General features: G+C 38.0%; 1 protein-coding gene across 3 annotated transcripts in view; it reads right to left on the reverse strand.

Moving 5' to 3' along the window:
• The window catches only part of LOC108128757 (uncharacterized), a 58242-nt gene that overhangs the window by 25310 nt on the left and 8090 nt on the right, over positions 1–24842 (reverse strand). For all 3 annotated transcript variants that reach the window (XM_070281342.1, XM_070281343.1, XM_070281341.1), the window contains exons 2-3: positions 12170–13166; positions 4016–4404 (exon numbers count right to left, since the gene is read on the reverse strand). In XM_070281342.1, the coding sequence (XP_070137443.1) occupies positions 4016–4404; positions 12170–12845 (1065 nt within the window). In that variant the 5' untranslated portion in view covers positions 12846–13166. The remainder of the gene's footprint in view (positions 1–4015; positions 4405–12169; positions 13167–24842) is intronic.

Here is a 24842-nt window from a genome sequence, read left to right on the forward strand (position 1 = left end):
TGGCAATGCATTGCAGCCTTTCTTTGAGCGATTTCAGCTGTCTCCTGGGGATTTCTCCCCCCATTCGATTGAAATGCAACATTAATCTTCATTAAGCTGTTTGCCAGCTCTCTCCCGGGGATTAGTTAAGTTGTATGGCACAACATGCAGACCCAGATCCAACTCCCCAACCGCCAGGATATTCAGATGTGGGCGGGTCAAACTCAATTTACCGTATTAAGCAATTCGAGCGGAACAAACAACCGGAAACAACAACAACAATACAAACAATACAAACCACTCTTCAAAAGCCGCAAAAGTTAACAGAATGCAGCAAAAGTTACAAAATGCTGTAAATTGCACGAAATTGATATGTAAAACAAAAAAAAAGGATCCTAAAAATCTGCAAAAAGTGTGTGAAGTACGACGGAGAGGACGAGAATCCTGGGTCTCGTCTGGGCACTTCGGATTCAATGACCGTTATGGAAAACTAAGCCCGAAATGTGTTTGATGTGGTTTTCTAAGAGTGTGACAGAGTGTGCAGTGTGGAACTTTCCCAAGGCACTGTGGTACTAATTTTTCTCATACATATATTGTTAATGTAATCATTATTGATTAAACAAATAAGTTTTTTAAGCAATTGAAGAAACAAAAGCTTTTAGTTTTAAGTTTTATATTTATTTATATTTTTAATAAAAATAAAACAAACAGAAAAGTTAGTCTTTACCTTACACACTGTATCGTAGCGCTGACAGTGTCGTGGGCCACATGGCGTATGCGCAATTCAATGCCATGTAATGCCTGCCATCGCTTTAACTGACCTCCTCCCGGACTATTCCGCCCACTGTTATCGCTGCCATAACCTCTTTCCCTTAGCCCCTTTCTCTCCACTTTAAAGGCATCTCTGCCTCGCATTCCCAAGGCGCCGTCAGTTTGCAAATTTTCCGACTCTCCGGGGGCCCTGTGAATGGTTGTCCATGTCCGTGGCTGGGACTCTGATGTAGCATGCGGGACTCGAAGGGCCAACAAAGCGCATCAATTGCAACTTTTGTGCGGCGCTTGTGTCGCTGACTTAGGGGCGACACCGCTGGAGCGGCTACACGACGCAGGGTAGGCGTGTTTTGTTGCATTTCCAGCGCATAAATATTGCACAGCGCATAAAAATCACACTTAATTGCACATTTTGTTACTTTGTCGCCATCGCTGGTCGCAGATTTTGCAGCCTGCTGCCGTTTGGCGGTTAAAACCCCAATGGAACTGTGTCCTTGACTGCGCCCCATAGCTTTCTCATCCTAAGGATTGTATTTTCAATCCTGTATTTTTCTATTCTTGCTGTAGATCTGTTAAGCAAAAAAATTCCTAAGAAAAGATATAGTTATGTGGGCCTTCTTTTCCCTCCCATGCAGTTTCCACATTTTGAACCAACATCCAAACATACAAAAAAAAAAATGGGTAAAAAAGATTTTAACGTAGATTGTTAGAAAATGGATCTACACATCGTTTAAGGTATTCAGAAATCTGATGATTTTTGGCAAAGATATAGCCCTGGATGATTGAAAATAGTATAATTTTCCTCTCTGGTTGAATCTATGGCGCATATGTACATGGGTGTATATTTGGAATGGGTGCCATTATGTAAAAAGAACAATAATTCAAGGATTAAATGCACGTTTTTCTTCTTAATTTAAATAAAATAATTTAAATTTTGTCTTATTTTTACACAAAAGTCCTTTTATCAACCCACCAAATTTTTTTTCCTTTGGACATTCAGTCTGTATCACATTTAGTTCATTCAGTCATGGCATGAAATGTTGCCACATAATTTATTTGATGATACAAATGCTGAGGTTTTCCTCCTGCGGCTTCAATTACATTAGATAGTCACGAAACAACGTTTGCAGTTCGCATTTAATTCAATTAAATTTGAGTGCATGCGAAAAAAAACAATTAATTGTGGCTATTCATTGGGGATTATTTTTTGTTTTGATTTCTGAAACGCTAAAGAGCAAATAAATTGAAAAATTTAAGCAAAGACTTTTTTTGTGCTAGCCAAGCGAAAAAATAAGCGCCTGGAATAATATTTCGTAGCATACTTTTGTGGGCCCACAAGAAGCACATTAAAGTGGCAAGGTGAGCGTGGGGCGGAGTCATTACGTGGACTTAGTTGGGTCAGCTGCCCCGGTAGGTGGGCTTTGGAGGTTGTAAGTATATATACTTTTTTCGAGAGGGTAGTATATTTTCCGTGCAGTTTGCACTTTCAGCAAACGTCCATGCTGCCGCACTTGATGTGCATTTTTGCATCTCCATCCCGATAATAACTTGCTTTACCGTAAACCGAGCTCAGCTGAGCTCAGCGCATCTCAGCTCATAAAAAACACACACACAAACAGAGACAGAAACAGAGACAGGAACAGAGACAGACAGCTGCCAGGCTAAGCAACATTTTTGTTTATGATTGTGCAGAATTTTATGGGAGAGATGTGCTGGTGTCAGAGGGTGTGGCAGTGGCTGGGGCTAAGAGGGAAGGGGCACGTGCCTGGAATAGCCCCCGGCAAGAGGCAGCACTCTTCGAGTGATTTAAATGCCCGCCTGCAGAGCCAGACCCGGCCAGGCTATTGGCATGCATAAAAATCAGAAATTATGGCTCTTTAACAATGTGAAATATAGTAGGACATGCAAGTTCCTCCCTCCTCTTTCTGGCAGACCCATTATCATCGTCATCATCACAGCCTTATTTGCATGGAAATTATATGCATTCTGCACTGGCTCCCAGTCCAGATTCGGTGCTATTTATCTTGGCATTCTCCGCCTTCCTAACTGAACGGTTCATTATTTGGACATTGGTCATTGTCTGTGGCAACCAAAGAGCACCGATTTGTCAATCATTTTGTCACAGTTTGTCACTACGTTTCGTGCCACACAGCTTTTCATTAATAACTTGGCTGACATTCTCAACAAGTTAACAAACTTCTGCAAGAATTTCGCCCAAGTACTTGTCAATCAATTGTCAACAAAAAAATATGAAAAAAGGAGGAAACAAAAAATTCAACATGAAAATATGCAAAAGTAACGAGGGAAAATTTTTATGTTGCACAACTTTGTGTGACAGTTGGCCGAGAAGACTGCTGGAGTGGCTGGAGATTTTCGCGCCGGATATTCTTCTGGGCACTTGTTGGTGGTGCATCGTGGTGTGGGCGAAGGCTAGAGCGTGGGCTTGGCAGGCAGCAAGTGGAAGAAGGTGAAACACTTGCCGCAAAAAGTAATTTCGTGCCAGCGTCGACTTTCATCAAGCAATTTTCAAACATATTTCGGCTGTTACCCGGATCCTGCATCCCATCACCTCCGGTTACCCCTTAATCTCCGCCACTCCGAACAGTTCGTTGCTTTTGGCCTTTGGCCCGGCTTTTCCATTTCCTGTTTTTCGGTGCAACCTTCAGTATCCTGCCACAGACTTGACTAGATGAAGTTTTGCGGCACAAACTGGTCTTCTGCCTCCCGTTTCTATTCCTGCATATCGCCTCTTAACTTTTTGTTTGCGGCCTGGGCTTGAAAATTTGCAAATTCTCCTGCAAAATGCTTGCGGCCGCTTCTAGGCATGTTCCAAGTTATTTTCTTCAAATTGCTCTGTAATTAACACACCATATTTGCCTTTCAAGGGCTTTACGGTAAAATGTACTAAACTAAAACCAAGAATTTACATTCTTAAATTTTTATATTCGATCTAGATTGAGGTTGTGGGTTTTTTCAGGTTGGAAACAATTACAAAGTTTAAATGCCTTCAAACTAGAAGATTCCAATTTATGTTTTAACTACTCTGAAGAAATTATCTTACAAAACCTTTAAAGTAAATATAAATAAAGAACTTGCCCCAAGAACATAAAGTCTTGCCTTTGTGCTACTCTTTAGTAAGCCCCACAATCGATCTCCCATTAAAATAACACTTATTTGATCTTTCGATGCGTTTCTGGCCCTCATTCTGGCTCTCAATATGTATTTCCTTTGTTTGGGAAGGACCTTTAAGTAGGGACGTACTCACTTTCATTCGCGGACAGGGCCACAGGACGACGGTCTTATTGTAATCGTGGGCCAGTTGCTCAGCCAGTGGATGACAGTGACCCAGGCTGCGGGCTTCGTGCCATCGTCCTGCCCCCTGACCTTCCGACGTAGTTTCCTGGCCCGCTAACACTGGTTTCGCATCAGCATCTTGCTGACGATGATGATGTTGTCGCTCACGCTTTTGGCTCAAATGTTGCTGATGCGGCTGGTTGGACGGGTCAATGTCCACATTCGCATAACGATTTGGGCCCTTGTTCACGTCCCGATTCTCGTCCACGTCCACGGTGTCTACATTAGTGCCCACATTTAAAGTCTTTACAACGCTCGTGTATTTGGGCAGCTCCAGTAATTTAATGAAGCCACTTAAATCTGTGCACCATCGCCAAATCCAACGCCGTCATCGTAGTCGTCGTCGACATCGTCATCATTGGGTTGTGGAGCAAAAAGAAAGAGAAACATTTTATGTGGCATATAAAAAAAACTTCTGCATATTTAAGCTGGCTCTGTGGGTGAGCTCTTGGGCGAGTGTGCATCGGTGCGTGTGTGTGTGTTTAAGCGGTGCACTATGGGGAATTTGGCCGATTTCATGGTATTAATTAATAACTTTTAAACTAAGTAAAATTTTTCGAAACGGTTTTTTTATTATTGTTATAGACACCGATAGGAATGTTTTTAGAAAAATGGGCGTGGCTCCGCCCCTTCCCTGACGAAATATTATTTATTAACTATTAAACTAAACAAGATTTTTCGAAACGGTTTTTTGCATTAGGCTTATGAAGATCGTTGGAAATATTTTTTGGTAAAATGGGCGTGGTTCCGCCCTCCCATTTGGATAAATTAATTAATAACTTTTTAAACAAATAAGATTTGTCAAAACGGTTTTTTTTTTATTATTCGCCCTCCCAGGACTAGAAACAATTTTTTTTTATTTCAAATAGAAAAATTGATAAAGTGAAAACCAAATAATACACTAATAAGTTTATCAAATATTTTCATTTTCAAAGTCTTCGTCAGACATAAAATAAAAATCGTCAATTTCATCTCCAATTTTCTCAATTTGATCCTGGCCTTCAAAATTGCACAATAAAAGGCTTAAAACTTCTTAAGGAAGTTCCATACTTTTATGCTTCCGAATTCGCTTCATAGGGTTTGTTGAAGAAATAACAGGATCAGAAGTATCTAAGGCTCTGTTGAAAACATCCATGAAATTATTAACACGACTATGCTTCCGTGGGTTATGCAGTCTATCTTCTTTATAACTTTTTTTGCGTGCTTCCGACGCTTCTTCTCCGAAACAGCCAACGGGAAGTATTGTATTTTCCATAATTTGCCTTGAGTGGACAATAATTTTGTGAACAGTTGCCGTCATTGGCAACCATGGATAACAATCCACAATTTGTTCCCCAGTTTTAAAACAAAATTGTTCAAATTTCTCCAAATCAATTGGCAGTTGACAAGACAAGAAAATGAATATAACTCTTAAGTTCCGAATTTGCAGGCAATTGGCAAACTTCTTCTCAAAAAATTTTTTTTTTCTCTTGCATATCTTCCAGTTACCATTTATATTTAGGCAAAATAAGCTATTCTTTTTCAAATTGTTTTTGTGTTTTACAACATCCATGTTTCTACTTATTTTGCTCGAAATAAAATCAAAAATTGATCTTTCTTGGTTTGAGTTCTTCGTCTTCGTACGCCATACTTCAAAAAGCTCCGCGTTCGAAAACTCGAAGACACCTGACAAAAAACGAAATTACGCAGATTGTGCGCATTTTTGCACATTGAGACAAATTTCCTTTTATTCATAATTAATGGCTCTACGACATATATTAAACTTACACTGTTGCAACGATATGTTTTTTTTGTAAGTCTACGTAAAGTTAATTTTTTTTTTCAAAAAATTACCTTTTAAACCTGTTTTAAAATTGACTAAATATTATTAAGACAGGCACATAGCAAAATATTAGTACACAAAACATTTAATACAAGCCAGTATGATTGTTTTCCATCATAAATTGAATTAATAACTTGTTTAACTTTTAAGTATCGCACTTTCAAAGTAGCTAACCAAAAACTGCCTCTTCTCAAACACGTGCCTTTGGGCTGCAACAGCTGACTTTAACAGTGCAAAGCTTTAAAAGTGCACTGTTTATTAATATTTTTGGTAGGGAGTCATATGGAGCCATATGTTTTTAATATGTTTACATAAAAAAAACCCAAATATTTAAACTTTGATAAAATGACTAAATACCATGAAATCGGGCAAATTCCCCATAGTGCGGTGTAGTAACTGTTACTGCTGATGAAGGCAGCCCACTATAGGAAATTTGACCACTTTTTCTGGCCAAAAATAATATCTCAAGAACGAAACAAAATATTCAAGTTCTGATTTTTGATTTGAGTTCACATGGTCAATAGATTTAAGATTTAAAAAAAATGTGGGCGTGGCACCGCCCACTTTTTAAGAAACACATTCTAACTCAAAAAATATGCAAGATATTTAGATTTTGATTTTTGATTTGAGTTTATATGGTCAAAAGAACTCAGAAATGAAAAAATTGTGGGCGTGGCACCGCCCCCTATTTAAAAATAACATGCTAACTGTTCGGTTTTGCACTAGTCTCACAGCTAACAGATTCACATTCAAGGTGTTGAGGTTGCCTCCTTAAATTATGAATTTCTTCGAAAGTGCAAAAAAGGTCATATTCATATTTCACTCATTTGAAGAAAATTAAACAATCTACAACATGGACTAAATTACATTGTCCGACTCGGACAGACTTGGTTTAAATCTCTTTTTAAAAATGTGATTTATTTCTAAAAATTTCTTTTGCTAGACTACTTACATTTTCACTTTATTAAAAAGACAACACAAGTTTTTTGGACACTTCACATATACGAACACATAATACAAACCACATTGAAAAGTATTCATTTCAAAACTTTTGACTTTGTCCATAAAATTTTTAGTATTCGCGTTTTTAAAATCGCACCAAAAAATCGTAAATTCTAAGCTCATATAAATGTTAACATCAACAGCTGTTTTTAACAGCTGATTTTATCGCAGTGGCGCCATCTATGGAAATTTCTGGTACGCAACATTAAAAATTAATCTATTTTGAATGATATGCAGTTAAAATTATTTATATTCTTTAACTTTCAAAAAATGGTTTTTGGCCAGAAAAAGTGGTCAAATTTCCTATAGTGCAGCCGTGCTCATAGTGGGAATCTGTCTGCAGCAGCCACATAACCGCTGAATGCTTCTTGCCTCCAAATGCCGCACAGTGGAACAAGTTAAAAAGTTTAAATTGAGTTTAAATATCAGAATTAAATATAAAAAAAAATGAATAAAATTAACAAAATTAGCTTCAAATTTTTGCGTCATCTATTGTGTATTTGTATTAATTCAAATACAAAATGTATTTATAAAAAAATACTTTCGATAGTCTCTAAAGAGTGTCCAGCTCAAGTTCTAGGCCCCAAAGTTGTTTAAATAAAGAAAATTAAAGTAAATAAAATATTATTGTATAATTTCAAAAATATATAATAAATATATATAATGTAATATATAAATATATAATAATTTTCCAAAATATTTTCCATAAAAATGCGGAAATAAGCTCAAAAAGGTTTAAAAAAATACTTTCAATAGTCTCTAAAGAGTCTCCAGCCCAAGTTCTAGGCTCCAACGTTTTTTAAATGTAAAAAAATTAAAAAAAAATAGTTTAAATATTTCAAAAATATTTTCTATAAAAATAAAGAAACAAGCTCAAAAAGGTTAAAAAAAAAATACTTCCGACAGTCTCTCAAGAGTGTCTAGCTCAAGTTCTAGGCCCCAAAGTTTTTAAAATGTAAAAAATGCTAAAAATTAAACATAAAAATTTTCAAAAATATTTTACTTCAAAATGTGGAAACAAACTCAATGTTACAAAAAAAATTGAGAAATAAAAAAACTTTTGCGCCGTGATAGACGATTGCATTAAAACAATACAAAAAAGAGAAACAAAATTTGTATTAAAAAAAGAAAATAAGTGATACATTTTCAAATGGTTTCTCTGAACTGTACCTTAGATTTTAGTATATAAAAGTAAAAAAAATAGAGATGTTTGTGTTTAAAAATAATAAAAGGAAAATAAAAATTATTGAATAATTTACAGAAAACAGCGCAAAAAAGCTTTTAAGATTCCACCTTTACAAAATTATTTTACAGGAAAAATAAAAACAATAAAACCCAGTCTCCATTTTCTAGCTACTTCAAAAACAAATGTATGAGCAAAAAAAAAAATGGATAAATAAGGAAAATGTGATTTCAGAGCAAGAAGAATTTTATTATAAAAATAAATACAAATTATAATAAATAGTACATTTGAAGATGTGCTTTTCCAACTCGATCATGATTATTCCACAGGAATAATAAAAATAAATAAAAATAATAATAAGTTCATTTCGAACCAAACACATTCCATTACAATAATCCAACGTTTCCAAATATAAATTAAAAAAGTATAAAAATTAAATAAAAACCAAAATAGAATAGCTAGACCTTTTCCTCTAATAAAAATAAATACAAATTATAATAAATAGTACATTTGAAGATGTGCTTTTCCAGCTTGACCAAGATCATTCCACAGGAATAATAAAAATAAATAAAAATAATAAAAAGTAAATTTCAACCCAAACACATTAATTTAAAATTTTCCAACGTTTCAAAATAAAAATTAAAAAATTTTAAAAATTAAATAAAAACCAAAATAAAATAGCTTGACCTCTTCCTCTAATAAAAGTAAATACAAATTATAATAAATAGTACATTTGAAGATGTGCTTTTCCAGCTCGACCAAGATCAATCCACAGGAATAATAAAAATAAATAAAAATAATAATAAAAAGTAAATTTCAACCCAAAAACTTTAATTTAAAATTTTGCAACATTTTAAAATAAAAATTAAAAGAATTGAAAAAATAAAAACAAAAAATAAAAACCAGAATAAAATAGCTAGACCTCTTCCAATGAAAGGACGGAAAGGAATGAACCAAAATCGAGGTGTTAGGAGCTACCTTGGCAGAAACTGAGCCAAAAAAAGCAAGGCCTACTTTTGAAAGAAGTTATTGGGAAAATGAAGACACTGTGCAACACTCCTTTTCGTGTCGAGTGGCTCTTTTTTGAGGAGCTCGGCATGGCCTGCTAACGGGCTGTCATTGCAAGTAACTGGCCAAGTAACTGAGCAAGTATCCGACAATTGACCGAGTTATGAATGTCTGTGATTCACGCAGAGCCAGGAATAGAGGTCCTTGACTCTGGCTGGGATACCCGCAATGACAAGGTACGAGATCCAAAAACCATAAAAAATAATTCTCAGAGAGGAATCCCTGCTAATCCGGCGACTTAACAACTTTATTTTGGGGAATAATGGCTGCTGTAAATTACAAACTTTGGCGGCGCTAGCTTCAACTTATGTTCGGGAATATTTATGCCGAATTTGGTGTGCTGCTGTGGTGATTAGCTTCGTAAATGAATTTCGCCATAGATCGCGATAAGCCGAAAGTTTATTCAGCCAAGGAGCAAAGGAGAGTCGAGTCTCGAATGTGCAGGACTCTTGTCCGTGGCACCGACACTGGCACTTTCATTTGGGAAAGTTACCCACTCTTCTCGGACTGTCAAAGTTGTTCCCCGTCTGGCTATTTGTTTTATTCTTTCAATTTGCTGTCTTTGCGCTCAGTTCTTTTCAGTTAGTTTGAAAGTAAACACGGGCATCTACACATGGCTAGGGCCAACTTTGGCTCACTGAGTCGCTCACTTATTTGGCGCCAAAGTTTTTGCCGATTGCAACAATTTAGCTGCTGTTGCTGCTCGGGTTGTCAGTGGGGAAAGTTTAAATTTGATATCTTTAATTTAGAGCGCTGCCTCGAAGGTGTCATAAATAAGAGCGTGGAGCGTAGAGCCAACTAAAAGGTGAAACTTGCTCACTGACACTAGCTCCCCTCACCCACCCAGAAGCCATCTAAATTGATTTAAGTGCCTGGACAAAGAAATTCAATTTGCAAAACCAAACTAACGTAACGTTTCCATTCCGTAGTCCGTACAAATAAATTCCATTTGCCGTAATTTAACCTGGCTGTCTTTCTGTGTTGCAGGTTTGGTTTTTATGTTTTGCAAAATATTGAAATGGATTTTAGTTGCATATGGCCGAATGGCCTTATTTCGTGTCCAGTAACAATTTATGGGCCGAGAGGAGTTTATTTGCTGACCACAGTTGGCAGTGCTACAAAAGGTCTATATATTATATCCTACCTAAGGATGAAATGAAAAGGGTCCTGGTTGGGTAATACAGTGTTATACAAGAGACTCCACAAAGAGCTTTAGGGATTGATTGGATGCTGCTTTGACCGGGCTTACATATGTTGCTGTTGTGTAAGCTAGCCAGGACATGTCAGGACATCGCCGGCCAAGAGTGCGGGCGTTGCAATTGAATTGAAAGCATTGCGCATTCGCCATGTTGTCCAATTATTTCTGCAATTACTCGATAGAAGCGGTGACAGCACCTAATCCCATTATAATACTGTTAATATTTATCACCTGGCTTGTCACTTTCTATGTCCTTAATGTGTTAAACCCTAAAGATGTCTCACTTGCAGGGTAAGTCTGCTGTCCAAGGACTGTGGAAATATCCCCTAATTAAAGAAGGCAACATAATTAAAGTTGTAACTTTTGCAGGCCCAATCTCACTCACAGACAGGCAGTGCCCCAAAATTAGTTCAAGTGGCAGATACTTCGTTGAGAAGAAAACTACAGAAACTGGGAGACGCAATCTTGTTATAATTCATGCAAATTGAGTTTTGGTCCCCTAAAGATGCCAAAAAGTCAAATCTAGTTCGTCGGCTGTGCAGTCTTCCCCCATCTAGATAGCAGCAACTTTAATTCTTGCGCTTGATTTGTATTTTCTCACTCAATTAGCAAAGTTCCCCCATAACTTCCACTCTGTTAGCTGCCTGCAAATATTTGGCCCAAACAAACAACCGGCCAATTCATCTTCATAAACTGCCTCCTTCTCTGACTCATGTGGAATTTTTCGGCAGTTTTATTATACCCTTGCAGAGGGTATTATAATTTTGGTCAAAAGTGTGCAACGCAGTGAAGGAGACATCTCCGACCCTATAAAGTATATATATTCTTGATCAGGATCACCTCCTGAGTTGATATGAGCATGTCCGTCTGTCCGTCTGTCCGTCTGTCTGTCCGTCTGTCTGTCCGTCTGTCTGTCCGTCTGTCTGTTTCTACGCAAACTAGTCTCTCAGTTTTAAAGCTATCGTCTTGAAACTTTGCACACACCCTTCTTTCCTTTGCACGCAGTATATAAGTCGGAACGGCCCGGATCGGTCGACTATATCCTATAGCTGCCATATAACTGATTAATCGGAAATGGTATAACTTTGGTGTTTTTAAAGTTAGAGAGTTCAAATTTGAAGAGCTTTTGGTGAGAGCTTTTTTTGGCAACATAATACGACATGCCAAATTTCATAAGGATCGGCCGACTATATCCTATAGCTGCCATATAACTGAACGATCGGAAATGACCCAACTTTCGTGTTTTTGATGATAGAAAGCTGGCACTTGGTACACATTCTATTTTTGGTCAGTTAATCCGATCTACCAAATTTCATAACGATCGGTTGACTATATCTTATAGCTGACATATAACTGTACGATCGGAAAGGGTTTTTGGTAGAAATACCAACTTTGGTATTTTTGAAGATAGAAGCTTGAGACTTTTTTTAGATTTTGTATTGTAATAAATTGGATTATATATTCATATTCCCATAAGGATCGGCCAACTATATCCGATTTTTGCGATATATATCCGGTTTTAGCTGCAAGGGTATATCAACTTCGGCTCCGCCCGAAGTTAGCTTTGCTTTCTTGTTTTTGTTTTTTTTTTGTCGGCCAAGAACGAAGGCAACTCGAGTATCCGACACACACAGAAACACACACATCCGACACAAATCATCGATAAAGCATGATGTCTAAATGCATGTTGGCAGGGATTTATCCTGGCAAGGAGTGGGGGTCCTTGGCTAAACAAACGAGGCAAACAAGACGGCCTCCCTGTTTGATTTTTGGTCCTTTCGGGCCTACTCACCGGCATCATAGAGGAAATCCACGCTGGCATTTGGCATATGGACTTGAAAATAGTCGAGAAAATTCTTAAAGCCCTGTTGCACATGCATCATATCAATGTGCAGCGAGGGGGGGATTAAGACGCCCACTCGTTGATTTGAGGCCTCCGGCTGTTGTTGTCGCTTCAGTTGTTGCTGTCGCCGTTGACGTAGCTGTCCCTCTTGTTGTATCTGCTGATGGTGTTGCTGCTGCTGCTGCTTTTGGCGCTGATGATGTTGCTGTTCCTCTTGTGTTGCAGTTGCGGGCTGTTGCTTTTGACGTTTCTGACGTTCAGTTTCACGCGCATTACGTGGACCTTTTGTTGTCCTTGTTGTTGTAGTTGTGGATGTTGCAGAAAGTGAATGGTTTGCCAGTGTTGTTGTTGCTGTTGTCGTTGCGGAAGTCCGCGTTGCCGCAACCGCTGTTGCTGTTGCAGCAAAATCTGTCGCTGTCTTGGGCCCAAGCGGCTCAAGGATACGCGTCCCAGAGCTGTGGTTACTTTCAGTGGAGGTGGTGCGAAAAGAGGAGGTGGTGGTGGTGGAGGGACTGGCGCTGCTAGGACCGAGGACTGAAGAGGCAGCGCCGCGTTGGGAATTGAGAAAGAAGAAGGCTGTCAACAGCAGAAATAATTTAGCAATTTGACAGATTGTTAACTTCATTTATGTTGCGTTTTGGTTTGGTTTTCTTAATGTTGCTTCAGCAGTTGTTGTGATTGCTCTTGTCGTCGATTCTTGTAGCTATTGCTGTTGCAGCTGATCTGTTGCTGTTGTTGTTACCCTTTGGCCCAGTGCCTAGCTGAGCGGGCCTTTTCAATTCTACCCCACTTCGCAGCTTACATTTTGCTGGCCCTGATGTTGCTGTTGCTGGTTGGATTGCTGTTGTTGTTATTTCCTCTATTATTGTTGGTAATGAACTTTGACGACGCTTTGTTCGAATCTGCCATAATTGTGTTTCTGTTGCCGGCAAATTGCACTTGTTTTCTGCAAAAAAAACACAGGATGGGGAATTAGAAAGTGGAATAGAAATTGCAATTCTCGTTAAAAGTTTGCAAATGAAAGATTTAGGAAAACTGTTCTACAGGTATTTTTTTGTTAAAAGACCTGGAATGTTGTGAGCAATAAATTAATAGACTTCGAGAATATCCTTTAGTGTATTTATTAAAGAAATGAAATAGTTAATACCATTTATTTATATGAACTTATTTTAAAGATACCAAGTCATTCCCAGAAATTTTACTGCTTTATGTCTCTAATCATTAGAAATATCTCATTAATTAGCCTCGTAGTATCTTATTCATCCATCCCAAACACCCAGGTTAATTTCTCAAATGACATTTTCAATCCACACACCTGTCGCCATGATTTATTTAAAGCCTTAAATATCCGAGTCGTCATCAACAGGGTCTTAAAATTTTCCATCGGCAAACGAGCGATGGAAGTTTCCGACTCCCTGACATTTTCATTAAAAAATACGCATACAAATTAATTAAATTAAAATTTCAAATTAGTTTAAAAGTTCAGCTAGCACACGAACACCCACACTTACACTTCCACATACACATGCAGTCAGACAAACACACAGATACAAAGGAGAATGGCAGACACTCACAGTCTGTCACGCACGCGCTTCCGTTGACGTTTCATCTGTTTGCTGGTGTTGGTGTTGTTTTTTCCGCTGTGTTTGTTGTTTTTGTGCGTCTTGCTGGTTGGCAGCGTTTTCATGCACGTTTAAGCATTCACCCACACACTCACACTCGCCAACGGGCACGTCCCCAACTCCACTCACACACTCAAGTGCCTTGGCCCACCCACGCAAGGTGCTGCGATAGGAAGAGGAAATGCCAGACTCTGCATAATTCAGAGCGTTCATTTTTTCCGGGCCTTCCGACCCCCTCCGGCGCTATAAAAAACGAATAGCCATAAAATTGATTGTGCCTAAATAAATATTTTGTGAGTTTACATATCATATTCCTCCATCACCATCTAGAGTTTCAGTTGGCCAGTCAGGCTCAACTCTTTGACTTTGTTTACTCGTGAGTCCTGGCAAGTGATCCACTCTCAGGATTCCACGTACCGTCTTTGATTTTTCAGTCTTTAAAGCCAACCATCTTTAAAATTCGCTTTCCCAGAATACACTTAAAACATTTGGAATAGAAACACAGCGGTATTTATATTTTTAAAGCCCTATGAGACAGCTTTATAAACTGCTATTCTACTATACAGAAATAAATTATAACACGATGTGTCGCTACTAATTTTCAATTAATAAAAACCTATATAGTTACAATTTCTCTCTGTGCATGTATCTACACAGAAACATACACTTTTTGAGGCAATTTAAAGCACAAGGTTCAGACAGGTTTTGAGTTCTATTCCTGGAGCTGGAGCTCCTCTTCCGGCTGAGCCCAATTCTTATGCTTGATTACCTGCGCAACGCAGTCGTGCGGCAATATTTCGATTCATCAACATGACAATCTAAACTTTCATTTAGATATTAAAAAATATGCTTTCGACGAAGGGCGTAAACACCTCAGGGCAGGTCGTCCTGTGCCATTGTCATCCGATTGCCCGGAAATGATTGATGCCTTTGTTTTGTTGTCATTGTCGCCAAAATAAATAATCTGCCCGCCGATGCCGTTTCCCCGGAAAATTTTGAGACAACATGGTAACGCAAATTGCCGCACAATGACAATGCCAATGATGTGGCCCGGAGGGTAATTGTCAAAAGTGTGAAGGTTAAAAATGAGGCCCCGGGCACACATGTTGGCCCTCATCCACTCAAACGTTTTACTTTAATGATGGATGGATGAGATTGGCGGGATTACTGAATATTGAATTTATTCCTAAAACGCCCGACAGAGTTGCAAACAATTACGAGGATGAAGGGAACTCGGATAAATTTAATAGGACTTTAATTACTCAAAGTTCTCGTTTGGCCTGCGGCTTCTCTAAAGTTTCCCCACCACTTGACCTTTTAACCCCCAATAATGCTGCAGGGATAAGTGGGAAATGCAAGTCGACAAAATGAAAAACCTTTCAGCCAAACGAGCTTACGCACAAAAAGTTAAAGTATTTTCTACGACAAAATTGCTTTTAATTTAATGGCGTTCTATGAGCAGAGTAATAACGCTTCAAACTTAGTGGTAGTGGTGCGTGGACAACCCCTATTTAAGGTGGTTTGAGGCCAAAGGACGTAATAAACTACGGTGACGACGCAACGGTGGCTCGGGGTTTATATAAATAAACATATTAAAAACTTTCAAGGATTCGAGTAATAATAGTGAAGTAAAGGCGGCTAGGTTGGACTACTTTAAGCGAGAATTTCTGTTGGAAGATATCCTGCTCCTTCCCATTTTTTCAGCCTCATCAGCTCCAGGCACCCTCATCTCGTCTTGGCCATGTTTACGTTTACGTTTATTTTATTTTATTTTTCTCCCTTATCCCATCGCCCTCTCAAAAAGCTTTCATTCAGTCATGGTGCCTATTTTCGTTTTGTTATTGAGTTTGTAGCGCCAGCGTCCTTTCTTAAGGGCGTTATTATTAAGGTATACACAGTATACAACACACATACTCTTATCCTTTGATAGAAGCACACACACATGCCCGGCTAGTCGGTATGTGGCGTTATTTTTGGTTGACGGCTTTTGGCGTCGATGGTGCGTATACGCAATGGCGCAGCGGCAGCGACAGTCGCCCGGCATCATCATCCTTGGAAATTTATAACCACTTGTTTTCCCGCTTATTTACATACATATTGACACGGGCCAAACGACAGTTAGTGCGGTGTGTGGCTCATAGTGTGTGTGTGTATCTGAAGCATCCCTAATACGCATACATATGCATTGGGCCGTGACTTGAGGTCGGGTCGTAGTTCAGCGGCTTCAACGCCGACATCTCCTCTTAACCTCCACTCCTCCAAACTAACAATGTTCGGTGCGAGGGAATGGCACTCAGGACAGACACACACATAGGCGTCTACCAAGGATATCTTAGCTATAAGTGTGTGTGTGTTTTATTTATCATATGCTTTGGGTTATGAACGCCTTCTGCTGACCCTACACTGGGAATTAGTATGGAGTTTAAAAAGAAATTTTTTTAACATATAAGTTAGTTTATTAGATATCTTAATTACTTTATAAGATTAACAAACGAAGGTACTTTTTAAGATGGTTTATGACTAAAATATAAACCTAATTCATTTAAAACTGTACGACACCCGGTACTTTAAAAAAATAATAAATCAGTATCCTGTATTAAGCTAAAGGTTTTATGCCCAGCTTAAACTATAATATATCTGCAAAAGTATTGCTTAATTAATAAAAAGTGTATTTCTCAAAAATATCCAAAACAGCAAACATTCATCATGGATTTTTTATGGGTATTTTTCTCTCTGCATACCACCAATATTTTTTTTTAAAGAAAAGCTCCTTAAGGCTTGGGGTAAACTTCGCTGAAAGATCTCCCATTCATGCTCTTAAATTATTTGCAGGGATTACGCGATTGTAGAAATTTTTATGATATTTCTGTACCTTTCCTTCGGCCATAAAGCATGCTTTGTGAGTTATGAAGATAACCCTTCTTACTCTTATATGCTTAGTGACAATTTTATGGCAGTGGCAGTGTTGTCAGATCTACTTGCTAATATTTTTCGCTGTAGCTCATGGGAGCTTCAACGTGATCTACCCCACACATGCTCACAAATTGGCAGGCATTTGCTTTAGGCCAGGCTAGGTCGTATAGGCCCTCTTTCCGCCCACCTTCTTTGTTTACTATTTTGGTTTTTTTGCCATTCGTTTTTGTTGCTGCTCGTTGAAGTGAATTTATATGCGCCATGGGCAGTGTTGTCAGTGAGTGTAATAACTCAATTATGTGGTTGTCGTGGAAACTGCGACGAACGCTTGGCCCTCTTCAGTGTCTTTGCTTTTAGCTCCCTGGGCTGCTTTTGTGCTGATGGTTTTATCTTTTGGGTATCTGGTCTCTAGGACCCTCTCCACCATTCAATTAGAATCATGCCTAATGTGGAATTTTTTCAATATTGTTTCGAGTCCTAATACATATTTGTTGTTATTCATCATTATTTTAAGTCCCAAAAGTATATTTTAATGTCCAACTAGCCTAAGCCCTTGAATAAAGTAGAGAACATAAATTATTTTCCCAAACCATTACTAAAATGTATGAATTTTGCCTGACTGGTATTTCAAATCGCAGAAGCACTAATTTCAATTTAAATTGCCGCGTCGCCCCGCACAGAGCGGGGTTAAGTGCGGCTAACCGAACTGTCGCTGCCGGTGGCAACGTTTGCCACCTTGATTGCGGTTGCCACAAGGTGAGCTATCTGGTCGTGCCGCTTTGAGCCTGAGCCCGGGCTGGGGTCCTCGGCTTTTTGGTTTGGGCTTCGGTGCGCACACCAAATGGAAGCACCAGTTAATGGAAAGAAAACATGGAAACGTCTTCAACATCCTTCTTTCTTGCTGGCGGTGTTTAAGTTTCTTTAAAAAAGACTACCCGTTTTGGTTGAACTTCCTTTCCAGTTAAAACAAGTTGTTTTAAAGGAACTTATTTAAGACAGAAGATCAACAATACTGCTAGTTTAAACCACTTTAATACAGAGTTTGCATATAGAGGTCTGTAATTTTTTAACCAAAACAGAAGGACATTTTTTGGAAGCCATAGGCAACTGCCGCATAAATCTTTGGAAAGTCCCAAAACTTTTAATTGTATTGTTCTGCGTTTCGTTCCGATTGCAATCTGTGGCTCGGGTTCTGGGAGTCTTGGCGCGGCAGTGCTCTGACCGAACTTACATAAGAACCTGCCCCCAGGGAAGTGGTACGTCCAACTGGCGATTCCTCTTTTAGCCACCGTATGGGCCTCGCCAGTTGGGTTCGCTTTTTGGGCTTACTCTCGGTTTTTTATCTATGTTGGCTGTTATTCATGTCTGGTTTTGGGTATCCATCTCATGGTAGTGGGGTGTATGGGGGCGAGTGGGTGGGAGTGGGTGCGAAAGTGACACATGTAGCGCTCGCAGCGTCGCGAAAAAAATTTTCCACATTCGCGCACTTTTCTATTTTTCTTTACTTTGTGATTTTTTTTGTTTTGCCCTGTGTTTTTATCTCTGTGAACCATGGGGTATATTGTAAACATGAAAGAATTCGCTTAAATGTTTTATTAAAAGTCAAAACAAGTTAGCACTAAAAAAATCATCTGTTTAAACGTTGGATTTGCTTGTTATGACAGTTTTTTAATTTTTACAAGAACAAAATATATTGGTATACTGTTTTATTAAATATTTATACATTTTTGAGCTTATAGTTTTTAGTAGAATAATATTCAGAAAAGATAAAACACACTGATCCTTGAAGTTTAACGATGAGTAATAGATTTAACAACAATTACTGCTTGAAAATTCTTGCAGAAAATTCAGGATAATTCTTAAAGTGAATCGAAATATTTAGGCATTTATTAGGCAAAATTATAATTATATTGTCTAGTTAGAAGTCATAGAAGGTTTGGTCAAGCTTAGGCTTTATAAGATCTAGCGCTGTCTAAAAATGTGTAGAATTATTTGAAAACATTGGGTAGAATAAGTTAACCATTTTTCTTCAAAAAACATAATAGAATATAAACTGTTATCGAAAGCTGTTAAGTATTTTTACCATGATTTTATGGAATATATTTTATGGTTTGTACTTTGCATATATTCATACATATATGTATGTATGTATGCAGATAAAGTTACAAAAAGTATGTTTTTGTTTTTAGCTCGGCTTGCCTACTTTTGGCGACAAAAATCTCTTGCGCAACTTGTGGCAGACACACAGGGGCAGGACCAAGAAGAGTTTTTGTTTTTGTTGCTGTTATTTTTGTTTCGGTTGGTCCTTTGTTGTTTATTACCGTTACAGCTGTTGCACTATAGGAAATATGACCACTTTTTCTGGCCAAAAATAATATCTCAAGAACGAAACAAGATATTTAAGTTCTGATTTTTGATTTGAGTTCACATGGTCAATAGATTCAATATTTTAAAAAAATGTGGGCGTGGCACCGCCCACTTTTTAAGAAACACATTCTAACTCAAAAACTAAGCAAGATATTTAAATTTTGATTTTTGATTTGGGTTTATATGGTCAAAAGAACTCAGAAATGAAAAAATTGTGGGCGTGGCACCGCCCCCTATTTAAAAATAACATTCTAACTGTTCGGTTTTGCACTAGTCTCACAGCTAACAGATTCACATTCAAGGTGTTGAGGTTGCCTCCTTAAATTATGAATTTCTTCGAAAGTGCATTTTTATGCATATTCATATTTCACTCATTTGAAGAAAATTAAACAATCTACAACATGGACTAAATTACATTGTCCGACTCCGCCAGACTTGGTTTAAATCTCTTTTTAAAAATGTGATTTATTTCTAAAAATTTCTTATGCTAGACTGCTTACATTTTCACTTTATTAAAAGGACAACACAAGTTTTTTGGACACTTCACATACACAAACACACAATACAAACCACTTAAAAAAGTATTAATTTCAAAACTTTTTATTTTGTCCATAAAATTTTAAGTATTCGTGTTTTTAAAATCGCACCAAAAAATCGTAAATTCTAAGCTCATGTAAATGTTAACATCAACAGCTGTTTTTAACAGCTGTTTTCTTCGCAGTGGCGCCATCTATGAAAATTTCTGGTATGCAACATTAATAATTAATCTATTGTGAATGATATGCAGTTAAAATTATTTAAATCCTTTAACTTTCAAAAAATGGTTTTTGGCCAGAAAAAGTGGTCAAATTTCCTATAGTGTGTTGGTCGCTCGCGCTTGTGTGAGTTTGCGTGATAGTGGGTGTATGGGTGGGTGTGGGCGAATGGGCTTGTGTGGGCGGTTTGTTTTTTCCTCTTAGCCCGTTTGTTGTTTGTGCAAAAATTAGTGGCAAGCAGCAAAGGCAAAACATGAACTTGAAGGCGTCTGCACAAAATTCGCAACATGAACGAAATGTTTCTTTCTGTTTTAGCCAGAAATGTTCACTGAGAATCAGAAAAATAGTAACATTTTTTTGTGCAACAATCCTCTTTGAATAATATTTTATTCCAAGAAACTATAATCCTTAAAGCTATATTATTTTCAAGAATTTTCTAAAAAATAAAAGTTTTAAAATCCATATAAATAGATGGAGGAAATGTGTATTATTAGGATTAGCCAAATTAGTAGACTACAAATTCTGTATTCTATAAAAAATAATAAATAATAAAACTTTAAAGTTTCAATTGTAATGTGCCATAAAACTATTTTGATAAAAAAAATACTATAAAAGCATCTTCGCTAAAGCCTATGCTTAATTATGTTGAATACATTGTTTAGAACAAGTAATGAAATTTCTTAAATTATATTTTCTTATCAAAACATTTTTTTTCCGTGTTCCTTGTTTCGTCTTATCTGGGCATTTCTTCACCGGGCCTCTTGTTGTTGCTGTTGATTTTCCTTTGAGTGGTGTAATTGTTGGCAACAGGAAAAGTTCTCCTTTTGGCCCGGTACTGCCTTAGTTCTGGGTTTGATTCCTTTTTGTTTCTGGGTTTTGTGCTTTTGATTGCCGTAAATGCCAATTGACATTAATGAGTTTTGTTTGCTTAGCCTTGGCTTAAATCATTGGCAGACATGTGGATTAGACGAATATAGTTTCCAAGGTTTTCTGAGTGATTCGGGGCCCGCACTAGCCTTTCAAACTGTTTTTGCATTCAAAGAGACCTTCATTAAAAAGTTTCTGGAACTCTTGTGATTTTTTTCTTATTAGAAGTTCTTTTTTATAAACAAATTTCCACCAAATTCAGTTGTATGCCAAAGTCGTTTATGTCCTGGATGCCTCCCATTCCCAGACTGGGCCTGTCAAACAATATTTGCTTATTCGGCCTGAGGGAAAATCTAATTCCGAAAAAGAACCAAAGAAAAAGCAGTAATGGCAACAAAAATCTAAAATAATTTCCATCGCATTATTTGCACGAATTTATGCAAATTTTGTTGTGCTCGGCGGGCAACACGCACATATGTACGCAGAAATGTAAGGAAAAAAACGCTGAAACTTTTTGTGCTGACAGACCCGCTGGAATTCATCATTAAAATTCAAGAAAAAATATATATGAGTGTACTTGAGCAAAGCATAAATGAAAGCTCGCAGATAGAGGAAAAAAAATGTGTTCATAATGTCATAATTTTCACAAAAACAAGACCATATACGAACATACTGTGGTGTATGAAAAAGTGTGTGAATGTTTTTATTTAGCTGGTGTTAAGTTTGTTTTTGTAGTTTTTTGAATTACTTTTTATTTAGCCTCCAGGGATGCGGGCATGCTGTTTTTTTACTATGGCTCGCCTTAAATGCTTAGTAAATATCCAGCATTCATATAAAAATATATATATTTATACATATTTATGGCATTGCCTGAGGGCTTTAGGTTTCTGTTTCAAACAAAATCCACGTTAAAAGCAATTTGCATTTAGACGATTGCAGAAAATGCTACTCGCTCCTTAAAATTTATATTCGCTTTTTATTTGATTTGCGTTTAAGTCTCCCTTGCTCGGTCCTGTGTACTGTCTTCATCTCCTTATGTTTACTTATCTCAGTTCCCGACTTGGGGAAATCGCGAATCGCGAACCGAAGAGCCCGCCACTTAAACCGTTCAAAGGTAATAAAGGAGGAAAAGTCAGTGCCCAGGGACTCGGTGTTCAAGTTGTTTTAGCTTTCCACTAGATCGATATATATGGCTTTCAATACGTATATGTTGGTAAATGATTTACGACTGGTTCTCTTTTTTTTTGGGAGATACTTGGTCAATTAAGTGAATTGCTTAAGGTGCTCTGAGGTTTGGGTACTTGACTGGGAGAACGCTATTTTTTCGAATAAAGGAATTTTAAAGGATAAAGGAATTTTTTCAATTCAATAGAGGATGTTATTTAATTCAAGTGTCTCTGGGAATTAAAAAAATGAGTATTTTACGAATGAAATGCATTAAAAGATTTTAGAAATTAAATACCAGGGAAAATCCTAGCAATTAGTTATGACTCGAATATATATATAAACAACTTTTATCTTTTTTCAAAGAGACGGATAAACCTGAATATAAGACACAATCTCTCGAGTCTATATGTTTAGGATCAAAATTATAATTCTCTAAAGAGTATGTTCCTCATTGCATTCCTCATTTTGGCAACATCTCTTTCAAGTGTGATTCAACTTCCTTGACGTCTCAACTAACCCAAGTGACAAGCCGCAAACTGAAACACACACGCACAAAGAGTTCCCTTGTGGCCACTCATTAGTTGGACAACAACTACCATACAGGCCAAAGCTGCTGGTCGAAAGCCTCTAAATTTATGCAGCCGAAAACTGTTTGCTTGTCTGGTGAGCGTGGCCCGCGCATAAATTTCGGCCAGGCCAGGCCAACCCAACCCATGCGGCAGAGCCTCTTCTTTTGGCCATAAACATTGGGCAATTTCATACCAGATCCACAAAATATTCTCACATTCTCGCTCCAGCACTCGGGGAAAAAATTTAATTATGCGCACGAAACAAATTTGTTTTTCCAGCTTCAGCTGTTTCCCGATTTCTTTGGTTTTTGCCTCATTTTTTGTTTCCCATTCATTTGTTTTTGCCGTTTTCCGCTTTGGCTTTGGTGATTTTTATTGCATTCTTGCTACTTGCTGGGCGCTCTTTTAATGACTTTTTATGCGGCCCGGCAACCCTTTTTTTCCAGAGTATCCTAAGCCCTTTTTAATGCGCTGCGGCCTTGAGTTAAAGCCGCTACACTTGGCTTTTATGGGGCGACCATGAGGGTCGACTAGGTGTCATCGTGGGTGTCCTCCACCAATCGGGTTAATTGAATTTTTAGTCAGGGCGGAGATGTCCTTTTGTGAAGCTATGTGGGGTGTTATGTCCTTTCTTTTAAGCCTCTCTCTGTGTTCAGTTTTTTTGGCTTAGTTCTGAAATAACTGCGACAATCTGGCTGTCACATAATGTCTTAGATCCTTGGCTTGGGGCCATCTAGGGCGGATTGGTATTCATCTGACATATGGGAAAGGTTTCGGTGATATTTGTTGACAGGTATCAGCCTCCTTTTTGCCAAGTCTAAGTATTTTTAGAAACTGATTTCCAAGGGAGGATAGCAAGATACACTCTAAATTCCCTTAGGAAATCTCGGCAAGAAATAAATACTACGCTAGGAAGTGATTAATTAAATTAATTAAATTTAATGAATTTAAACTTCCCACCATTAGGTTGAAGCACGTTTCGTTTTCTAATTGAAATACAGCGAAACTATGCGTAAAACTTGTTGAGCAAAGTTCCTGGCCCGAAAAATAAAGCAGCGCCAAATGCAATGAAAACTGTTGGCCCAAAGTATGCCCTCATGTGTGGATGGAGGACTTTTTATTTTTGGGGGCACTTGTAAGCGTATTAGGGTCCTGAAAAAACACGCCGGCGGGGAAAATTGAAACAAATAGAGAAACTTTGTAACCCCCTTTAAAGAGGCGTGTCCGCTAAACACGCAAAGTTTTTCCCAGCAGATTTTGTTACTTTTGTTGCATTGCAATTGCTGACGGTGTTGCCACTTTGCGACACGTTTAGGCCACATGCGACACGGTCTCTGTCCAGTTAGCTCATTAACATTCAAATGGAAATGACGGAACTGTCGCACATTTCCGGTTAACGTGTGAAAACTTTTAATTGGGCCAACGTTGCCGCCATGGCAACGTCCTGGCGAATGGGCTTTAATGAATTTATTTGAGTGCGACATTGACAAATTGCAGGAGATAATAAATGGCCGAGTGTATATGTATCTGGCGGATACAGAGTGTGAAGATTGCGGCTGCCAGACAACAACGTTGAGTGTTTTCCCAGCGGCTGCTAGCCTAATGAATTTCGGTTACTGGATTTTATTTATTTATTCTTTTTTTTTTGGGAAATCAGCACGCAGTTCCCATGGCATCTAGCCAAGTGGAAGAGCCGGTAGAATGGAGAGAGATACTTTACAAAATGAGGACCTTCCGACCGCATTCTGAGATTACAAAGTGTGTGACAAGTTTATGACTTTTTGGCGGCGTTCTGGCTTAGTCTTCCGCCTTTGTGCAGGAAACTGAAAAGGATTTCCAACTCGTATGTCATGAGCCGACGCCCCATTAATATTTCTGCTCCGTTCCGTGGTTTACCGAGCATTTTAATGAGTTCATTGAACTCGCATGCGTGACTTTAATTATGCAGTGAGAACACTCAGTCAAGTCTTGACATAATTAATTACGACCCTGAGAAAACATGCACTGGGAGAACCTTTTTTTCAGAGTTAGTATTGATCTCTTAAGGTTAAGGAGCTATTTCTGGCTTATCATTGTTGTATAATATTTCTGGTGATTCAGTTTTCACTAAGTAGATCCTCAAAGGTAGGAATGGTAATCCTGAATAAAAAATATACTAACAGGGCAGAATTTTCTGAATACATCCAATTTAGGACGTTTTTTACAAGTACCGAGCTCCTTAGATGTTGGTCGTTCAGTACCTTTTATGTCAAAGTTACAACCCATATACTGGAAACCAAGGCCTCTTCTTGAGCCTCATCCAGTTGCTGTTAAATAACTTTATTCAGTTTTGGCTTTGTCTTACCCGTTTGCAGCTGACATA

Source organism: Drosophila bipectinata, chromosome 3R (genome assembly GCF_030179905.1).
Source record: "Drosophila bipectinata strain 14024-0381.07 chromosome 3R, DbipHiC1v2, whole genome shotgun sequence".
NCBI lineage: Eukaryota > Metazoa > Arthropoda > Insecta > Diptera > Drosophilidae > Drosophila > Drosophila bipectinata.